Here is a 19,192-nt window from a genome sequence, read left to right on the forward strand (position 1 = left end):
CATGTCAGTCTTATGCACACCCCTTCAAGTAAAGTGTTACCATATTTATTTTATGCAGAAATCTGCAGAGATTCCATAGCATCCACAAAAAAACCCTAACAACCACATAGCAATGCCTTGGCAACCACCCATAACACCCTGGAAACCACTTCGAATAATGCTGCAAACCTTAAACATATAACAACACATTATACATAACCAACCACCCATAACACCCTAGCAACGCCATGGAAACAACCCATTACACCCTAACAACACCCTGGGAACCACTCAGCAACAAAACAACAACCATCCCAAACACCCTAGTAATTACACAGCAATGTGCTGAAAACGTTAGCAGCCACATAGCAACAACCTAGCGATCAACCATAACTCCACAACAACAGCCTGGCAACCACTCATTACACACTTGAAATCACCTAGTAACAGCATAGCAACCATCCAAATCACACTAGCAACTGCAACCACTATTGACACCCCAGCATTAAACCCTAACAACAGCCTGGCAACCACCTAGCAACTGCATAGAAACCACCCAATACAAACTAGTAACCACACAGCATTGTACTGAAAACATTACCCGAACCGCCCCCCCCCCCCCCCCCAGGTAAATCACCACCCTTTCCCCAGTTTTTAATCACATGTTCCTTTTAAAAAAAATGACAAATGTATTTCTATGTTGTTCTTTTCCAGATCACACACACATCCACTCATGTACACATATGTGTCTACAAACACACACACACATCCACACACACAGACAGAGTCTGGGGCACTACATACTACATTCACTGCTCTGCATTGTAATTCTCTGTGGGAGAGGAAAAGCTTCAGACAGGAACAATTCTAGGCACAGAATGAGACAGGAAGTGCAGAGGACACAGCAAACAATTCATTCATGTATGTTTGTGCCCCCTCCCTGTTGAAAAAAACAAAACAGCAAATGCTGATCAGGTATGTTTTGAAGCATGCTGGTTTGAGCTGGTCCTTAGTTGGTCATAAGCTGGTTTAAGATGGTCATGTGCTGGTCCTAAGCTGGTCCTAAGCAACTAGCTCCAGCTCATGACCAACTAAGGACCAGTTTAAACCAAATCAAACCAGCTGCCATGCTTCAAAACATACCTAACCAGCATATGCTGGTTTTTTCAACAGGGCTATCAGTGGCTTCCAAATATAATCTCACTGTGAATTGTTGTGCATTTGAATCACAGCTATGTTCCCTGTTGTTCTGGTGTCGGAATTGTTAAACATTACAATAACATTCAAATGAATTATTGTTAATGATATTCTTCCGGGACGTGGAGGATGATGATGGCTGTTTACATATGCTTGGGTCAAATGAGCACAGTTAAACCGTGGAAGCTGTAATTATGGTTTTAAGACAGAACCACATGATCAACCACGCGACACTTTAGGCCCCGGAGACATGTAAATGTTATTTTCTTGTTATGCAAGAGTTAGTTAAGGGGCGACATCTCTGACAGATAACACAGGAACAGAGACCCCAGTAATCTCACATGTGTATTCTCTGGGGTTTTAAAAGAGATCTCAACGATGTCTTATGATGTGCTCAGATTTGCCAAGATATTATAGTCTGCAATCAAATGTTGATATAATTGTAGTCGGTTTGATCATATTCCCCCAGGAAAGAAATATCACCAATGAGATCTCTTTAATGTCTCAACTGTTCCTCCTAGTCAGCAAAGTGACTTTCACTTTTCTGTTTTTCTTAAAAAAGACCCCAGTTATCTCACATGTGTCTCCTCTAAAGACTCAAGAGAGATCGCAATGTCTCAAACTGTGATCAGGATTGCCAAGAAGCCTGCAATGAAATGTCAGAGATCTCCATATGACTTAAGACCGAAAGATTTGAGTTATGCGTCAGTGTTTCAGTGTTTGTTACAGATTTTAGTAGCTTGGCAAAGCTGAGAAGAGTTTGAGACTCTAAAAACCAGAGGAGTCTCCACTGTTGCTCCATTTCATCGTATACCTATCTAGAAGAAGAAAAATTATATATTAAAGATGTCGCAATAAATATCCTTTAAGGCACAAATCATGGAGGAGCCCATCTGATTTTGATCTGAAGAGGAAAACCAATGTATGCGTTTCTATGTAAAACTTTCAGACCTTCATTTAGACTCCATCACTCTGGCGGTTTGGTTTACATTCACTCTGGAAATGTTGATTTTGAGAGTGAGCTGAGGGCAAAAAAAAGAAGGGAAAGAGAGAGGAGAGGAGGAGAGAGAAACAAAATGCTCTGTTGCTTGGTGGATCGTTGACTCCGGAAGAGGACTTTCCCAAGCTCTCGCCACGCAGTGCTCCGATGGGAATAGAGCAGGGAATTGTAGGAATCTGTCTGCGCTGAGGCGCGTAGGGCCAGTGGGAATGGTCAGGCAGAACCACATAAGCGTGAGGGAAAACAGGAAGTGTAACTGGAGATCTGGCTTCGAGTCAACCAAGAGCAGATAAAAAGTTGCGTAATGTGAGCATGGGGGCCACCATGAGCTGCACTGATCGAGGACTACCACCTAGATCAAAGATTAGTATTGTAATTCCTTTTGGAGACTGAGACAACAGCATTCAGATCAGCCAGAAATGGAACACTTCTACTGTATTTTACTGAAATGGATATCCATTTCAAGCGGACTCTTGGTAAAGATTCTAAATCTTCCAAAAACCACGGCCACCAAAAGTCATCTCTATCTTCATTCTGCATTCTCAAGATACTTCACAGCTCTGGGAGAGAAAGACATTCTGTTAAAATGCATTGTCTCATCATGATCGGACCAAACATGATGACCTCTCAATGACCTCATCATTCCTATGAAATTTTCCAAGTTTAAAGATACAAGTTTTTCAACAGACAGGGACAAAAACAGAAGCTCAGCCACATGACTCCCAGAAAAGAACAGTCTTCGGAAATTCTGTGGTTTTCCCTTGTAATACAAGAACTCCAGAAGATCTAGAAACTGGGAAACTGCATGTTCCTCTGCAAACATAAGCTTTAATGCATCACCGGGTGTTAGAGCGCAAATATTTCCATGATTTTCAGGGTAGGATTGTTCCCTTGCGTGGAAGGACAGGCATTAGTATTCAAAAAGGGTTTGTGCACATTTCTCAGAATGCTCTTTGAGAGCCAAGTTGGTTAGTATGAGATCAGTTATCCAAACCACTCCTGCCAATTTTTTCCGCAACTTTGCCTCCAGTTTCAATTTGCTAATGTTCCGCTGCAACATTCCCAACACAAACATCTTACCTTCTACAAAGTCCTGAAATAAGTTGTGTCTAAAAGTTAAAACTCATTGTGAAACTCTTGATATTCGCATTTGCTTCAAAAAAACTTAAGGCCAGAGTTAGGGTTGCTGCAGGTCTCCACATAAAAACAATATAAGAATTTGCATGTGAATCTCCCAAGACTTTCTGCACAACAAAGGTACCGTCTAGACATGACCCTGTCATTCTAAGGACTCAAACAAGATGTTTCCCCTCAACAACAAAAAAAGCAGATTTGCAGAAAGGGTATTCTTCTGAAGTGAGAACCTGATACAGGATTAGTTATCAAGGCTGTGCATGTACATACCAGACAGTGTGTTTGAGCGTGACTGTAACAACTAAAGCATTGTGCGAAATCTCAGCCAGGTGTGTCTCCACCTGCACAGACAGACAAATTGCATAACTCTCATTACCTGAAACATCTCTGACAGGTAAAAAGAGCTTTGATGCTCAGGCAACAAGTGGAGGAAAAACATGAACTTGTCAGTCATGTTGAATATAAAACAAATAACTTAATGATACCCTTCCATTTAAGCAAAAATGGCAGGTTTGGTGTGCTAAACAGGTTAGATTGAGTTCTAACGTACTCACATCCAAGCAATTACAAGCCATTAATTTATATGTCTTTCAACAGAAGAGGATCTCAACTGGTGTTCCATTAGAAACCACATTTTACATTAGACATCAAGTAGTCACCCAATACCAGATCCGTTAATTCTGGGTCTTATTTCCTTGCACTTTGAGTAGTTCGTTCATTGTTTTTAAGAATGGAGGCATGTTACGCAAACTGTCCAAGTTGGCATCTGTCAAACTTGAATAGATTCTACCAAATGATCAACAAGTTAGCACCAAAATACTGTCGAGTCCTCGCTTTTTAAAAGTGATAGCGAAGAGGGTGCAAAGTTGAAAGACTTGAGTGTTGCATGACAATGCTTGTCCAGAATGAAATGCAGTAACTAACTCCAAGAGTTCAATGAATTGGTGAACGTTGACGCAAGTCATATGAAAGGATCTTGGATGGTTTGCTGGTTCCGAAGAGCTGTAATTGGTTGCAGATTGGATGTGTGCAAAGCAGCGAAAGAGCGAGGGAGAGAAGGAAAGAAGGCAGTATTAAAGTGTTTTAGAAGGTAAAGAGGTATTTTAAACCACCCACGCTAGGGGAGGAAGAAGAAACTTCCCACGTTCCAGATGGGGAAGAATGGATTGTTTTACTCAGCCTCACCCACATTATCCTTTTTATTTCCTTCTTGTTCCTCCCTGTCATCTTCAAACTCTATGACACTTCCACATCTCATCCCTTGCCTTTGCACGAATCACATGTCCTAATCTGTAGATTGGCCATTAAGACATAAAGACAAAGTTCACTGAGGAATGCCAATTGATCATTCTAATGATTGATGGTTGAAATGAAGTGCATCTTATGAGTCAGTTTCCTCTTTTTATGATTGTCCTCTGAACAAAGTAAGTCCACCCCCATATTTTAAGTCTGTCACTATTTACTCACCCTCATGTCATTCCAAACCCATTTCTTTCTTCTGTCAAATACGAAAGGAGATATTATGCATTATGTTGTATAAAAATGTACCGTGACCATGGCCTATGAACCTCATAAAAGTCCATGCAAATTGTGCACTATATTTTCAAGTCTTCTGAAGTCATAACTTTCTGTGAGGAACAGACCGAAGTTTTCATTGCTAACTTACATTTAAATACTTTGCATGAAGCGTTGCACCAGATTTAAATGCCATTGGATGTTGCTTCTCACATGGCATTACAGCAAAGTAGGTTTAAACATAAGGAAGTACAAGTGAGATTTGAGACCTCTGATGTATAACAACTTAAACTTTGGACTGTTCCTCACACAAAGTTAGCATACAACTTCAGAGGGCTTGGAATATAGTGGACTATCTTTGTCATTTTGTAGCTTAGCAGACTGTGGTCACTGTAATATTCTTAAAAACTTGGAATAACATTAGGATGAGTAAACAATGACACAACTTCCATTTTTAGGTGAACTCTAACTTCAAACTGGTGGTGCATTTGGCTAAACACTTACTGGAAAAGCTCCTGAAACCCTTCATCTAGCTGTTACAACCTTGAAGTCTGCTCTGTATTTCTCTTCTTGAGTGCTACAAAAACCACTGAACCTTGACGTAGATGGCATCGGAGCGACAGCTTGCAGGCACGGCTCCTTAAAGAGTGGGGGCTGGAATCTCAAGAGTTATAAAAGAAGAAGGGTTACAGAGGAGAAAGACAGGAAGGAGGAGAAGGGGTGGAGGTCAGTAATCACAGCATCTGTGGTCCGTTCCCTTAAACTCCAACACAATGCCCCGGAGCTCATGGAGTCCTGAGCAGCCAGAATTCCCTCACACGCACCGCAGGGCGCATTCTACAGCTGTTGCTGTGGAGACAGTCAGCAGCGGTTCAGCGGAGCTCAGGTCATAATGGCAGTAAGGAAACATTCCCAAATGTTGCACTAATGTTATAAGCTAGTAGGGTGTTGCTGACAGAAAGACATCATGCTTAGAATGAGGCATCTGGCCTGTCGCAGGATGCACTTACGTGTGTATGAAGCTTCTGCAAATACAGTACAATAGAGACAGATGTCTGTTACCACATGACACACACAAAGACTGTCAGCCTAAAAATGCAAAGCTCACATACTCACCAACACAGACACACAAAGTCAAGCATCACTCATCCTAATGCTCATTCTTATAGTTAGAGATATGAACAAACAGCAAAACAAAATTTCAGTTTGTGCTCCTGACACTAATGATTCCTCAAATAATGTGTCTTGTTGAGGAGAGGTGTGCTGTTACTTTACTAAGTGATCAGACTAACTATTTTAACCTGGTGGATGATATAACAGGTGAAAAAAAAATCTTATATTGAAGGAGGAACTCAAGCAATATCCAGAGACTAGAAGAGAACAGAGACTTGAGGGTGGACGCGTTTAACTTAGGCCAATAAACAACCACTTAATTAATAACCATCCAGAACACCCTAGTAACCATCCAGAACTCCCTAACAACCACACAGAACACCCTAGCATCCATGCTAAAAACCACTTAAGGATGGACTCTTTTCACTTAGGTAAATAAAAACAACCACTCAGCAACCAGAACACACTAGCATCCATCTAGCAATGCCCTAGAAACCACCCAGAACACCCTAGCATCCACCTAGCAACCAACTAGAACACCCAGGCAAGCCCATAGCATCAGCCAAGCAATCACCCAGAACACCCTAGCAACTGTAAACAGCAATTGTTTAGCAAGTATATGCTAAAATCCACTTGAGGATGGATGCTTTTCACTTAGGCCATTAAACATCCACTTAGCTACCAGAACACCCTACAATCCACCTAGCAATGCCCTAGCAACCATTCAGAACGCCCTAGCAACCCCATAGCAACAGCCTCGCAACCATTCAGAGCACCTTAGTAACTGTATAAGAGCATGCTAAAAACCACTTGAAGATGGATGCTTTTCACTTAGGCCATTAAACAACCACTTAGCATCCAGAACACCCTAGCAACCACTCGGTTCACCTTAGCAACACCCTAGCAACATGCTAAAAAAACAACTCCAGAAGTGTTTTCTACAGGTAAGCATCACTAAAAACCAATAAACCACCAATAAACAAAGCAGACAAAGCAGAAAAATGTCCTCCTTGGCTCACTCAATTGCAGTTTTTCTTCCCTGAACTCATCCTTTGACCTCGTGAGTCGTGACTATTTATTAGAGTCATTTAGAGTAAGCCATTAGTCACAGACCAGAGTCAAACAACTCACCCTATCAAACAGGCCTGCATTCAAATGCTCCTACCCAGAATCCTTTGCTACACACACACTCGGCTCTGGCAATTACTCAGAACTGATAGCCAAAATAAAAAAAAAACTCATCATTCACAAAGGTTTCGACTTGAGGCTTCGTTCTTGAAATATGAGAAAAAAATTCTGTGTTAATAATTTGTGAAACCCCTTTTGAAATCTGACAATTTGCATACAAATAGTTTTATGAATTACACATAAATCAGTTGTAATTTAGTTTTTTTTATTTAGTTTTTTTAATGTGAATGAGGCCTACTTTGGGATTGTTTATTACATACTTTGACTCTTTTGATAAAGTTTAGCTATACAGCGAGTAGTACATTTAATTGTTTAAATCCAACCAAAATCAGCCCAAAAACCATATTAAATAAGATGATTCTGTTTGGGCCTCAATATGTCTTTGTATGTCTGCAGTCTGACAACTTAAGTGGAACTGAAGTTTGCTTCTGATGTGTCATATTGGAAAGACTATGGGGTTATGGGTATTTCTTATCCCTTGTTGCGAAAACAAAAACATTTTAGCTCAGTTACAAATAAAAGCATGAGGGTGAGTCACTACATGAGCCAACAGAAATGGGAATATCCAACTCACAATATGTTCTCTGCTAAGAAATACCAAATATAGACATAAAATGAAATAAAATTTATCAGGAGGTCCAACACTCTCAGTTCTTTTGGCGCTGACACAATTTATGAATTATGAAGTCATGCCTGGAGACGACACCAAAGCTTATTAAACCATCACATATATTTGGATTGTTCTTATACAGCTTGGCTGAAATGCTTTTGTTTATATCTCTTTCTACTTTCAGCTGTCCAGAGAAGTAGAGCTATTGTTCTCTTGGCTAAAATCACTTGCAGCACTTATTCAATTACTTTCTATATCTATCCGCTCTCTGGCTTCTTAGCCAGGAATGCAGCAATTAACACACATTTCTCACTACTAGTTTAACTTTCAGTCTTTGAACACCAAACTACAATCAGTACAAAACTACTGTGCACTACTTTAAACGTCATACATTGAAACAATGCAAACAATGCACATTGAACACACATACATGTTTACTTAGCTATTTAAATGACAATACAATAAACTTTTATATATATATTTTTTTTTTTAATAATTAAAATTACTACAGACTACTCCTAAAAGAAAAAAAAGCATTTTAGTTGTTTTAATTTTATTTAATTTTTATGATTTTTTTATTACATTTTACTATTGAAGGAGGTTTTGTCAAACATAACTTAGTTTTTTTCACACAATAACTACAGACTACCCATAAAATACTTTTTATATTTTAATTTTATAATAATTATTAAAAATATGTTTGTATTTTTATTGTATTTGTTTTACTTAAAAAACATTATTTACTCTATTTTTGAATAATTTTTCTTACCATTGAGGGAGGTTTTGACAAATGTAATTTTGGTTTTGTCAGATGCAATTTTGTCCCCAAAGTATAGCTAAGTAACCTATGCACACACACACACACACACTCTCTCTCTCTCACACTCTCACACTCACACACACACACACACACACACACACACACTCACACTCACACACACACACACACACACACACTCTCTCTCACACTCTCTCACACACACACACACACATACCTTGCTCTGTTGCTTGCGACCTGCAGTAGTGCAGTGGTCTCTCATTTTGTGAAATCTGACCCCAGGAAAGACGGCATCCACTCTCATGATCTGAGCAGCTATTCCCTTCTTCTCCTCTTTTTTCCTTCTTCAGCACACTCTTTGGCTGATTAAATCCTCTTTTTTCCCAGCCGGTCCCCGTGTATCCTGCAAGTGGCCTGTGAGCAGAAGAAAAGCAGCAGTCGCTCAGATAGACTCAAACTCCAGCTGCAGGCAACTTTATCTCTCTCCAGTGTTTCTGCCTTCCTCCGCTCTCATTCTCTTTTCCCACCCCTCCCTCCTGAAGCCAGGACCCCCCTCCCTCTCCTCTTTCCCATCGGAGCCTTTCTCCTCCTCCAAACCCCCCACTGCTGAACTAATCTGCAGCTGGACGAGCGATTGGATGCCTGGTTTCCGTGGAGACAGAGTGTCCTGCTTTAAAAGTTGACTGGAGTCAAACGGAGCACAGAAAAACTCCATCCATCCGCATGAACGGTGCAAGTGTTTGGATACTTCAGACACTCTTAAAAAACGACCCGTAAAGAAAAATCACAAATAAGATCTCTTTGATTTCTCAATTGTTTCTCCTATATGGAAGTGAGATCAAATGGAAATTTTTGCTGAAGTCTGATGATTTATTGCATTATAAATATGACAACTTATTAATCAACAAGTCAACAAATCAGTCATGCAATGAGGGTTCATTTCCACTTGTAAAAATATTTCACAAGATTTCTGTTTTTACCGTTTACTTGATGAGCATTAGATAACAAATCTTACCGACCCTCAGAAATACTGTATGATCAAACTGATCCACTTCATTAAGTTAGTTTTGCAAGAGCTTATTAAAATCAGATCGTTCTGCTTTACATTGGCATGCATAACCACGTTTCGACGTCACATGTGTACAATAGGGTTCAAGTTGAGCCCCCCGGAGCGCTGTGTTTGTCCTGGCCGCAGTGGGGGGGTTTTATGTGGGACTGAGGCTATACAGGGAGTGTCTAAGGATCTCATGTGAAAGACAGTCTTGGCTCGACTTCAAGAGAGGAGGAGGAGGACATGGACACGAGGGATCGAGTTACGCACAGATTTAACTGGAGAGATGGCGGACTTAATGTGATCAGTGTCTTTTGTTGCTGTTGCTGTGCTCGATTAACTCTGGCTGCAAAGCTGCATTTACAAAGCACAGTTGTAAAAGTCATTTTAAAAACCCAAACTTGGTTCAATAAGTCATTAAGCAATAAACGAAGGATTTCAAAGTTTTGCAACAAATGAATGAGAAATGAAAAACATTGTATAATCAAATAACATTTCTAAGTAAATAAACAGCACCCACAGCAATGTACAACAGAGAATGAAAGACACTGGACTCCTTTACGTGTTTCTTTCAGTGTTGCCAACTAATTTTCAAGGGAAGTTGCTAAAGGAAGTTCGATTTGTTGCTAAAAGTTGCTAAATGACATTGTGATGTCATTGCGTGGTGACGTCATTACGTAACCACGACGCAAAATTGTGTCACTACATTAAAAAAAATATGTTAATTTAGATTTCTTCGTAAAATAATATAAATGCATAATACAATGTTAAAATATAAATAACTTTTTTTATATACAACATTGAATTATTGAACACTTACACATTTTTGAACGATTACAAGTTTTTTTATTAGCTAGTAAACTAGTAAAACTACACATTCTGAACAATTATAGTTTTAAGCAGTGTATTAGTAGTCAGTATGCTACACTCTAAGAAAATAATTCACAGGTTTTTACCTGCATTTTAAATTACGCAGTGTATTTTGTGTTTCGGGTTACAGCGGATGATGGATAACGGATAATGTCCTGGAAAATTACTAGTACCTTTTCCATTTTTCTAGATATTTTTCTTACAGCGTACTAACTGATCAACAATCACAGGTACAAGCTACTAACAAAGTGTCTCATAAATGAACAGTTATTAAATTATTATTATTATTATCAAATTGAACAATTGCAAATAGCAGTAACTTAATTCCCGTGATGTGTGTACTGCTAGGCATCTTTGGTTTCCTCTTTTTGTGAAACTTAGATGGAAAATGTGTGTCTTTTTATTGTTTGAGTCGCTTATCAAAAGTAGCTAAAAGTAGCCAAATAGAATTTGAAAATAGCTACATTTGTTGCTAGGTGTTTTTGGAAGAAAAAGTTGCTAGGGTAGTCTGAAAAGTTGCTAAATTTGGCAACACTGGTTTCTTTGACGTATGAGAGAGGAAGAGGAGGAACAGGCGTCCACATAATGAAGAACATCACAGCGACACCCAGCCTACAGGACAAAAAAAACAGAGGAAAAAATAGATCGAGGGTTTGTATGTGAAAATGTTATTTGGCCAGAAAATTACATTTAAATTAAAAATTTATATGTAAATAAAATAAAACATTTAAGATGTTTTCTTTGGATTATTTGACTAAATAACTCATGTTTCCTGCTAGCTAGATTTCACGTACACATAAAATCTGGCTCTAAACCTCTCTTTTCTTTATTCAGAGTTGATCTAGACAAGTATGGAAACTATCCAAAGCAGTGAAAACTGCATCTCTATATTCATGTGTCTCCTTAAGGTGAAAAAAAAACATGGTTACTAAGTTAAACCATGGTAACCACAAATTAACTAACCATAGTTTAACCCATAGTATCTGTAGTAAAACTGTAGTTATACAAAAATAAATAAATAAATAAAAAATCCCAAAAAAGAGTCACGAACCTACTCCGAAGTCCCGATCTGAATCAAATGATTTGCGATGCCCGATCCGATCGGAGCGCTTCGAAACAGTGAATCATTTGGTTACCCAATGGTTAACTGATTCGTGTTTCCAAAAGCTCCGTTTCACCCATCACTCGTTCTAACACGCCCCCACATATCTACCTCACTATGTGGAGTATAAATAAAATTAAATAGCCTAAAGTTGCAAATAAATAGTTTACTTATTTCATAATAAATAAGTGGCATAACATTGGATTTAATTTTTGTGTGATATGTTGCCACCTTCTGAAATAATAAGCAAATTGCAGATCAAAGTCAGTGCAATGTGATGCTAAATTAATAATTTAAGGTATTTACCTTTAAAAACATTTGGTCAGAATAATATACACGGCATAATTATATAACATAGTTACATTATAACTAACAATAAGAATGAGTAAGTTATTAATAATTAGATATTAAATACACGTTGATTGTCAGTTCTGTTCTCGACCTTTTGTTATAAAATGTAAAAATAGACTGAAATAATAGACTTAAAAATAAACTTTTTTTATAACTAAACGTTATTTCTTTGTATAACTAACTAATTAACTAACTAACTAAATAAATACATAAATAAATAATAAATAAAGTTAAATAGAAATTCCCCATTGTTGACTTCGCACCGTGGAAGTTTGTTCCCATAGTAACTGACGTGTCATCCAGGAAGCGGAAGCGGAAGCGCGACAGAAGTTTGTTTATACTGTTGGATGAAAACATCACAACTTCAGCCGCTTGCTGGGTTTTTATGAAACAATAGTAACATTACTCGACTGTATTCTAGTTTAAAGTGAAAGCGCTCGTCGTGCTGAACTAAAGCAGGCGCTAATGGGGGCAACATCGAGCAAATTAGCCAAAGCTCTTCTGTCGGAGTATCAGGTGAGACAGACACGTGTGATATTCTTTAAATATATGTTCATTTATTCTTTATTCTATATGGCAAGGAGTTGCTTTTATGTCTAATCTTTCATTTGTTGCTTCTACAGGAGCTCACCTTTCTCACAAAGCAAGAAATCCTGCTGTAAGTACAGTCATGCTGTGTTTAAACTGTACAGGTGTGAACACTAGTTTCTCATTAGTTGGAGGAGCAGCGAAGAAACGCGACAGGCTCGTGCAGCTGGTTTATTAGTTATATGCTGCTATAGGATCTGTACATCTTTTGAATTCGCTCTTATACAGTTTTTCATTATAGTTTTTATTTGAAGAAGTGCTTTGTCATTTGATTCGTTTTTTAATATTTCTAGTTACCTTTTATTTTTATTTTAGTATTTGTAGAACTTAAACTTATTTTATTTCCAATTACACATTTACATTTCTATTTAGCTTAAATTTATTTTTATTTCAATTTTTGTATTTGTAGTACTTTAACCTAAACTTATTTTATTTCCAATTCAACATTTTAAATATTTCTATTTATCTTTCATTTATTTTTATTTCAGTATTTTATTTTAGTATTTGTAGAACTTAAACTTATTTTATTTGCAATTCAACATTTACATTTCTATTTAGCTTTAATTTATTTTTATTTGTTTTAGTTTTACATTACATTTTAGTTTTCGTATTTGTAGTACTTTAACTTCTTTTATTTGCAGTTCAACATTTTAAATATTTCTATTTATCTTTCATTTATTTTTATTTCAGTATTTTATTTTAATATTTGTAGAACTTAAACTTATTTTATTTGCAATTCAACATTTTAAATATTTCTATTTAGCTTTCATTTATTTATTTCAATTTTAGTATTTGTAGTACTTTAACCTAAACTTATTTTATTTCCAATTCAATATTTTAAATATTTCTATTTAGCTTTCATTTATTTTTATTTCAGTATTTGTAGAACTTACTTATTTTATTTCCAATTCAACATTTTAAATATTTCTATTTATCTTTCATTTATTTTTATTTCAATTTTAGTATTTGTAGAACTTAAACTTATTTTATTTGCAATTCAACATTTTAAATATTTCTATTTATCTTTCATTTATTTTTATTTCAGTATTTTATTTTAATATTTGTAGAACTTACTTATTTTATTTGCAATTCAACATTTTAAATATTTCTATTTAGCTTTATTTTTATTTCAGTTTTAGTAATCGCAGTACTTCAACTTAACTTATTTTATTTACCAATACAACATTTCTCATTTTCGTTTAAGTTTTTCATCTAACGTTAATAACTTACAACAACCAACAATTAATTTTAATATACATTCTTTAATATTATTTTTATTACTGCCTTTTCACATGTACATCTTCTCTACCATGGCACATTTTGCCTTGGCATTCCCTGTGAAGTGGATTTGTTGTTGTGACAGTAGCTAAACTACACAAATGTACAGTAGTTTAGTTACTGAAAGTGTATTCTAACTAACACTTAAAATGTTTGAATGCCATTGCATTATAGACTTTTGGGGCTCATCATCAATGTGTTTGTTTAGGGCACACAAAATATTCTCTGAACTCCAGGGCAGAGAAAATGGACCGTACAGCTCCAGGGTGTCCATGGAGAAGATCCTCACACTTCCTGAACTGAAGGTAACACATTAAGTCTGTACTGCAGTCACAGTGCAATATAACATCTTATAATCCTTCCAGATTTACCCATTCGGCTGTATATATTCTGTGTTTTTGCTGGCTGTCACAGTCTAACCCCTTCCAGAAAAGGCTATGTCACGTCTTCTCGACCTCTGACATGAAGGATGGCAGCTTGAGCTTTGAGGATTTTCTGGACCTCTTGAGTGCCTTCAGTGATTCGGCGACTCTGGAAATCAAGGCCCACTACGCTTTCCGAATCTTTGGTAAGAGAGGGATTGCTCTCAATATTGACATTTAACACGATAGCAGTAGCAAACACCACTCAGTATAAACAGTTCTTATGCTGCAGACTTTGATGATGACGGGACCCTTGATGCTAGAGACCTGGAGAAGCTGGTGAACTGTCTGACCGGTGAGACGGACGACACCCGTCTGACTGCAGAGGAGATGAGACAGCTCATAAGCAATGTGAGTGTGGTGGATGTACATCACATTAATGACAGACATCTGCCAGATGAACTTCACTAATGTAAACAAACGGCACTGTACAGATCCTTGAGGAGTCGGACATTGATAAGGACGGGACAGTCAATCTCTCTGAATTTCAGCATGTCATCTCCAGATCTCCAGATTTTGTCAGGTGACAGAATTTTGCTTTTTATTTAAAAAGGGAAAAACTGGACAGTTGACATATTTTGCTGCCTTCAGTCTAATTGAGCTGTAATTGAAAAAAAAAATATATATGTAATGTGTGTGTGTGTGTGTATATATATATATATATATATATATATATATATATACACACACACACACACTACATATATATATATATTTTCAATTACAGAACTTAATTTGAACAACTTTAAAGATGATTTTCTCAATATTTAGATTTTTTTTGCACCATCAGATTCCAGATTTTCAAATAGTTGTATCTCAGCCAAATATTGTCGGATCCTAACAAACCATACATCAATGGAAAGCTTATTTATTCAGATTATGTATAAATCTCAATTTAAAGAAAGAAAAATTGGCCCTTATGACTGGTTTTGTGCTCCAGGGTCACACACACACATATATATCTATATATATATACATACACACACACAAAAAGTTTTCATTTTGGCTTGTTGTTTGTAATTTCGTTTTGTGCTTTTGGCATTTTTCTTAGATGTTCACATTCTAATAATATTTGTTCATTTTTAAAATCTATATAGCTTTATTTATTAATTTAATTAAAAAAGTTATTTAGTTTCTAATTTCACAGTTATTTTAATGTGTCTATATATATAGATATATATAGATAAAACAGTATTAATTTTGTGAATTATCTTTTATTTTTTCAGTTTTCATTCTAGTTTAAGTTTTAGTAATTTTGTTGTGCCTGTCATTTTTATTATTTCTTAAATTTTAATAATTTCTTTATTATTTTATATTTCTATATAGGTTTATTAATTAATTTCATTATCAAATTATTTTATTTCAGTTTTAATAATTGTATTTATTGTATTATAAATATTTTCTACTTTAAGGTAGTTGCCAAGGCAACATTTCTAATTTTTTCATCTAATACTTATATATTTTATTCTGCGTACACGACCAAATTACATTTTTCATCATTCTTTATTACAGCACAAGAATTATAAAATGCATAAAGCATCAATTACACACCTAATTCACATCTTTTGCACTTTTGTTAGTGCGAAAAAGTGTCCTGTTTTTCTTGAGAAGTGAGAAAATTATGAAACTGCCCAAAGTTTCAAAAGTCGTCTTCCCAAGACTTGAAGGCAGCATTTCTCCTGATTTCTCCTCACTGACTGAGAATGTTCTTTTGCAGTTCATTCAAGATTGTGTTGTGAAGTTTACACCGAACGGAAGCTGTTTTCCGGTCCAGAATTTTCACCTGCGCCTCTGGTCTGTCACTAATGTAGCGACCTAATTGTGACTGTATATTCTTGTTCAGTATTTCTACAATTTATATGTTTAAAAACATTTGACTTACTCTGTTAAAAGAAAAGAAATCTACTTTATATCCTGTATTTTGAATCATATATTTGTACCTAATTTAATAAACTCTAATTCTGTGACTTTGACATCGCTGTATTTATATGGCACTCTGAAACAGGCTATTCCTGTCGGGATGGAGGTTGTTCTTTTGGCACAGCAGACACAAAAGTGTTCCATAAGCCACAGACAACATCCTTAACACACATTCGATGGCTAGCGAAGTAATCCACCAGTGTTGGCTCATCTGTGCTATTTTCAGTGCCATGTCCCAGTTGTCCATAATGGCCTGATAATATGACACAGACAGAGAAAAGGCAACTTTTAGCACTTTTTAAAAAAATAATTAACAATCAAACTTTCAAAAATGTGAGGTCAGTATGTTGTTGTTTTTTTTAAGAAAGAAATTAAAAGCAGAGTTCACCCAAAAATGAAAATTTGCTGAGAATGTGCTCACGTTCAGGCCATCCAAGATGTAGATGAGTTTGGACTTTTTCACTGGAGGACATTATGGACTCATATTCTGGCCAGAAGCAATGGTTTAAAGTTAAAACGTCTTAATGATGGATTTGTTTCAGCTTTTGTCTTCTCCAGATGTTAACTGCTGGAATGGATTATTGTGACGTTTTTATCAGCTGTTTGGACTCTCATTCTGACGGCACCCATTCACATCCATTGGTGAGCAGGTGATGCAATGTTACATTTCTCCAAATCTGATGAAGCAGCAAACTCATCTACATCTTGGATGGCCTGAGGGTGAGTGAATTTTCATTTTTGGGTGGACTATTCCTTTAATGCACATATTCAGCAATGACACAAATTAAATCCAGCCTTGCTGAGCACTAGAGACCGTTTGCATTGATTTATTTCTATAAAACGAAGCAAACTCTTACCCCATCCCCAAGTGTACAGATCCCCTGTACCTACAAATAAATAAGAATGAGTTCATTTAATCATTTATGTCAACTAGTTTATTCTTGAGTCCAGTTTAAGCTCCAGTGATCAGATCTGGATCTCACCGCTGACGGCTGCAGTATGACGCGATCCACAGCTGATCCTGCTGATCTCTAACACATCAGGGACGTCCACCAGAGCAGGAAACGCTTGAATAGAAATAAACACATCCGCTTGCTTCTTTTCATCTTCATTTATGGGCTGCTCAGTGTTTCCTGCACAGTAAGGTAAACATGTAGCTGTGTAGTAATACATTCATATGTAAAGTCATAAATGTGACCCTGGACCACAAAAACAGTCTTACGTGTCAATTTTCCAAATTGAGATTTAGACATCATATGAAAGCTGAGTAAATAAGCAAATATCCCCCAGCGACTTAACACTGCTTTTGTGCTGCAGGAACACATATAGTCTTTTTACCACAGCTTTTTCCTCTGAGCTTTCCCTCCTCCAGGCCTCTAGATGGCAGACCGAGCTGCCCGCTCTCATTCCATCCCCACATATACAGGTCGCCACCAGCTAAACACCATAAACATATTTCATATGAACACTCTGTATATTAGTAGGGCTGAGTTTGATCGGGAAAGTTTCAGGAAACCTCTTACTGCTGATGGAAGCGGAGTGCCAGTTCCCAGCAGACACTGCTCTGATCGGGACGCCCCACAGCGCCTCCAGCACCTGAGGTTCCTCCTGTGACGTCAGAGCGCCGTGACCCAGCTGACCGTGACTGACCAATCAAAACATCAGCTTAAAAACACTCTTCAAAAGATGCATACAGTTTAATGCCTATAGAACTGAATGCTGCCTTTGACAAAACTGCGATGTGGTCTAGAAAAGGCTGTGTTATTTTACATAAAATATTGTAATACAATGAATTTTCACAATAAGCATAAATTAGAGGCAGGACAAAAATACTGCCATGATCTAAATATTATTTAAATACATATTTATAAAAAAATGTGCATTACAATAGTTATTTTAGTATTATTTATACACTATTATAGTATTTAATAATATTTTGAATTAGCTTTTATTATTTTCAGTTTTCATTTTAATTTGTAGTGGTTTTAGTAATTTTGTTATGTGCTTTTCCCATTTTTATTAAATATTTCTAGTTGGCTTAAATTTATTTTATTTCAGTCTTAGTAATTGTAGTATTCAAACGTATATTTAGTCATGTTTTTGTAATTAATTAAATATTTCTATTTTGCTTTAATTTTTATTTCAGTTTGAGTAATTGTAGTATTTAAACGTAAGCATACTTTATTGCAATTAGTAGCAATGCAAACATTTTTATTTTCTTTTTAAGTTTTTCATCTTTACAATTTATTTTATTTCAGTTTTATTGTCAATAACCAAACATGATTTTTAATAGTTTTAGTTTACAATATCAACACTCGCACTAATGAGAATTTCCAATAAATATGCTCGATTGTCATAAAATAAAAAAAAAGAGAATAAAATAAAAATATGCTTAATTTTCTTATATTTATAATCTGAAATATGACCTGTTCTTGACAGGTTTTGTGAGACTCACCCATAAACGCAGATTAGTTCTACAATTAATATATTATTAGTTTTGGTAACACTATAAAATAAGGTCTAACATTAACAAACAATGAGCAATACACTGGTTACAGCATTTATTAATCTTTGTAAATGTTGGTTAATGAAAATAAAACTCATTGTTAGTTCATGCCAGCTCAGGTCTATTAAATAATATTAAAAGATACAACACTTGATTTTATTATTGTATTAATAAATATTTAAATTAACTAAGATTAATAAATGCTTTAGAAATATTTGAATTGTTAGTTTGTTAACTAATACTGCTGAAAATGTAATATAGTGATATATACAAATGGAATGTAGTTAACAAATGGAACCTTACTGTAAAGTGTTACACAATTTTTAATGAAAAGATGAACACTGGAATCTTTCTTGTACCTTCCAGATCCCCAGGAGTACACCGTCCCGTCTGACGTCAGCAGCACCGCGTGTTCAGAGCCCAACGCCAGGCTCACGGCACAGAGGTCAGAGCGGAGAGGACGGAAAAAAGGGGGTTTGGGTGTGACGTACCCGCCTGACACCAACGGCAGCGTAACGAGATGTCCTGAATAAATGCATTATATCAATATCATCATCAGTGTTGGGGGGAACGCATTACAAGTAACGAGA

The 19,192-nt window shown here is 36.4% G+C and overlaps 2 protein-coding genes across 2 annotated transcripts in view; one reads left to right on the forward strand and one right to left on the reverse strand.

Moving 5' to 3' along the window:
- The first annotated feature begins 12,165 nt into the window (after positions 1–12,165).
- Positions 12,166–16,126, forward strand: LOC107572326 (calcium and integrin-binding protein 1). Its single transcript, XM_016258755.1, has 7 exons — positions 12,166–12,404; positions 12,512–12,546; positions 13,963–14,059; positions 14,169–14,322; positions 14,409–14,527; positions 14,611–14,699; positions 15,894–16,126. The coding sequence occupies exons 1-7, from the start codon at positions 12,354–12,356 to the stop codon at positions 15,913–15,915; spliced, it is 567 nt and encodes a 188-aa protein (XP_016114241.1). The 5' UTR covers positions 12,166–12,353; the 3' UTR covers positions 15,916–16,126.
- Positions 16,053–19,192, reverse strand: part of LOC107572314 (RCC1 domain-containing protein 1) — a 5,350-nt gene continuing 2,210 nt past the window's right edge. Inside the window, exons 3-8 of the mRNA XM_016258736.1 lie at positions 18,962–19,142; positions 17,620–17,741; positions 17,435–17,533; positions 17,080–17,229; positions 16,954–16,983; positions 16,053–16,349 (exon numbers count right to left, since the gene is read on the reverse strand). Coding sequence (XP_016114222.1) covers positions 16,183–16,349; positions 16,954–16,983; positions 17,080–17,229; positions 17,435–17,533; positions 17,620–17,741; positions 18,962–19,142 — 749 coding nt within the window. The 3' untranslated portion in view covers positions 16,053–16,182. The remainder of the gene's footprint in view (positions 16,350–16,953; positions 16,984–17,079; positions 17,230–17,434; positions 17,534–17,619; positions 17,742–18,961; positions 19,143–19,192) is intronic.

Source organism: Sinocyclocheilus grahami, unplaced genomic scaffold, assembly GCF_001515645.1.
Source record: "Sinocyclocheilus grahami isolate Dianchi unplaced genomic scaffold, SAMN03320097.WGS_v1.1 scaffold1735.1, whole genome shotgun sequence".
Classification (NCBI taxonomy): Eukaryota; Metazoa; Chordata; class Actinopteri; order Cypriniformes; family Cyprinidae; genus Sinocyclocheilus; species Sinocyclocheilus grahami.

Coding starts and splice junctions, on each gene's coding strand:
- LOC107572326 (XM_016258755.1), top strand. CDS start 12,354: ATGGGGGCAACATCGAGCAAATTAGCCAAAGCTCTTCTGTCGGAGTAT. Junction 12,547..13,962: donor ACAAAGCAAGAAATCCTGCT/GTAAGTACAGTC, acceptor GTGTTTGTTTAG/GGCACACAAAATATTCTCTG. Junction 14,700..15,893: donor AGATCTCCAGATTTTGTCAG/GTGACAGAATTT, acceptor GTTCTTTTGCAG/TTCATTCAAGATTGTGTTGT.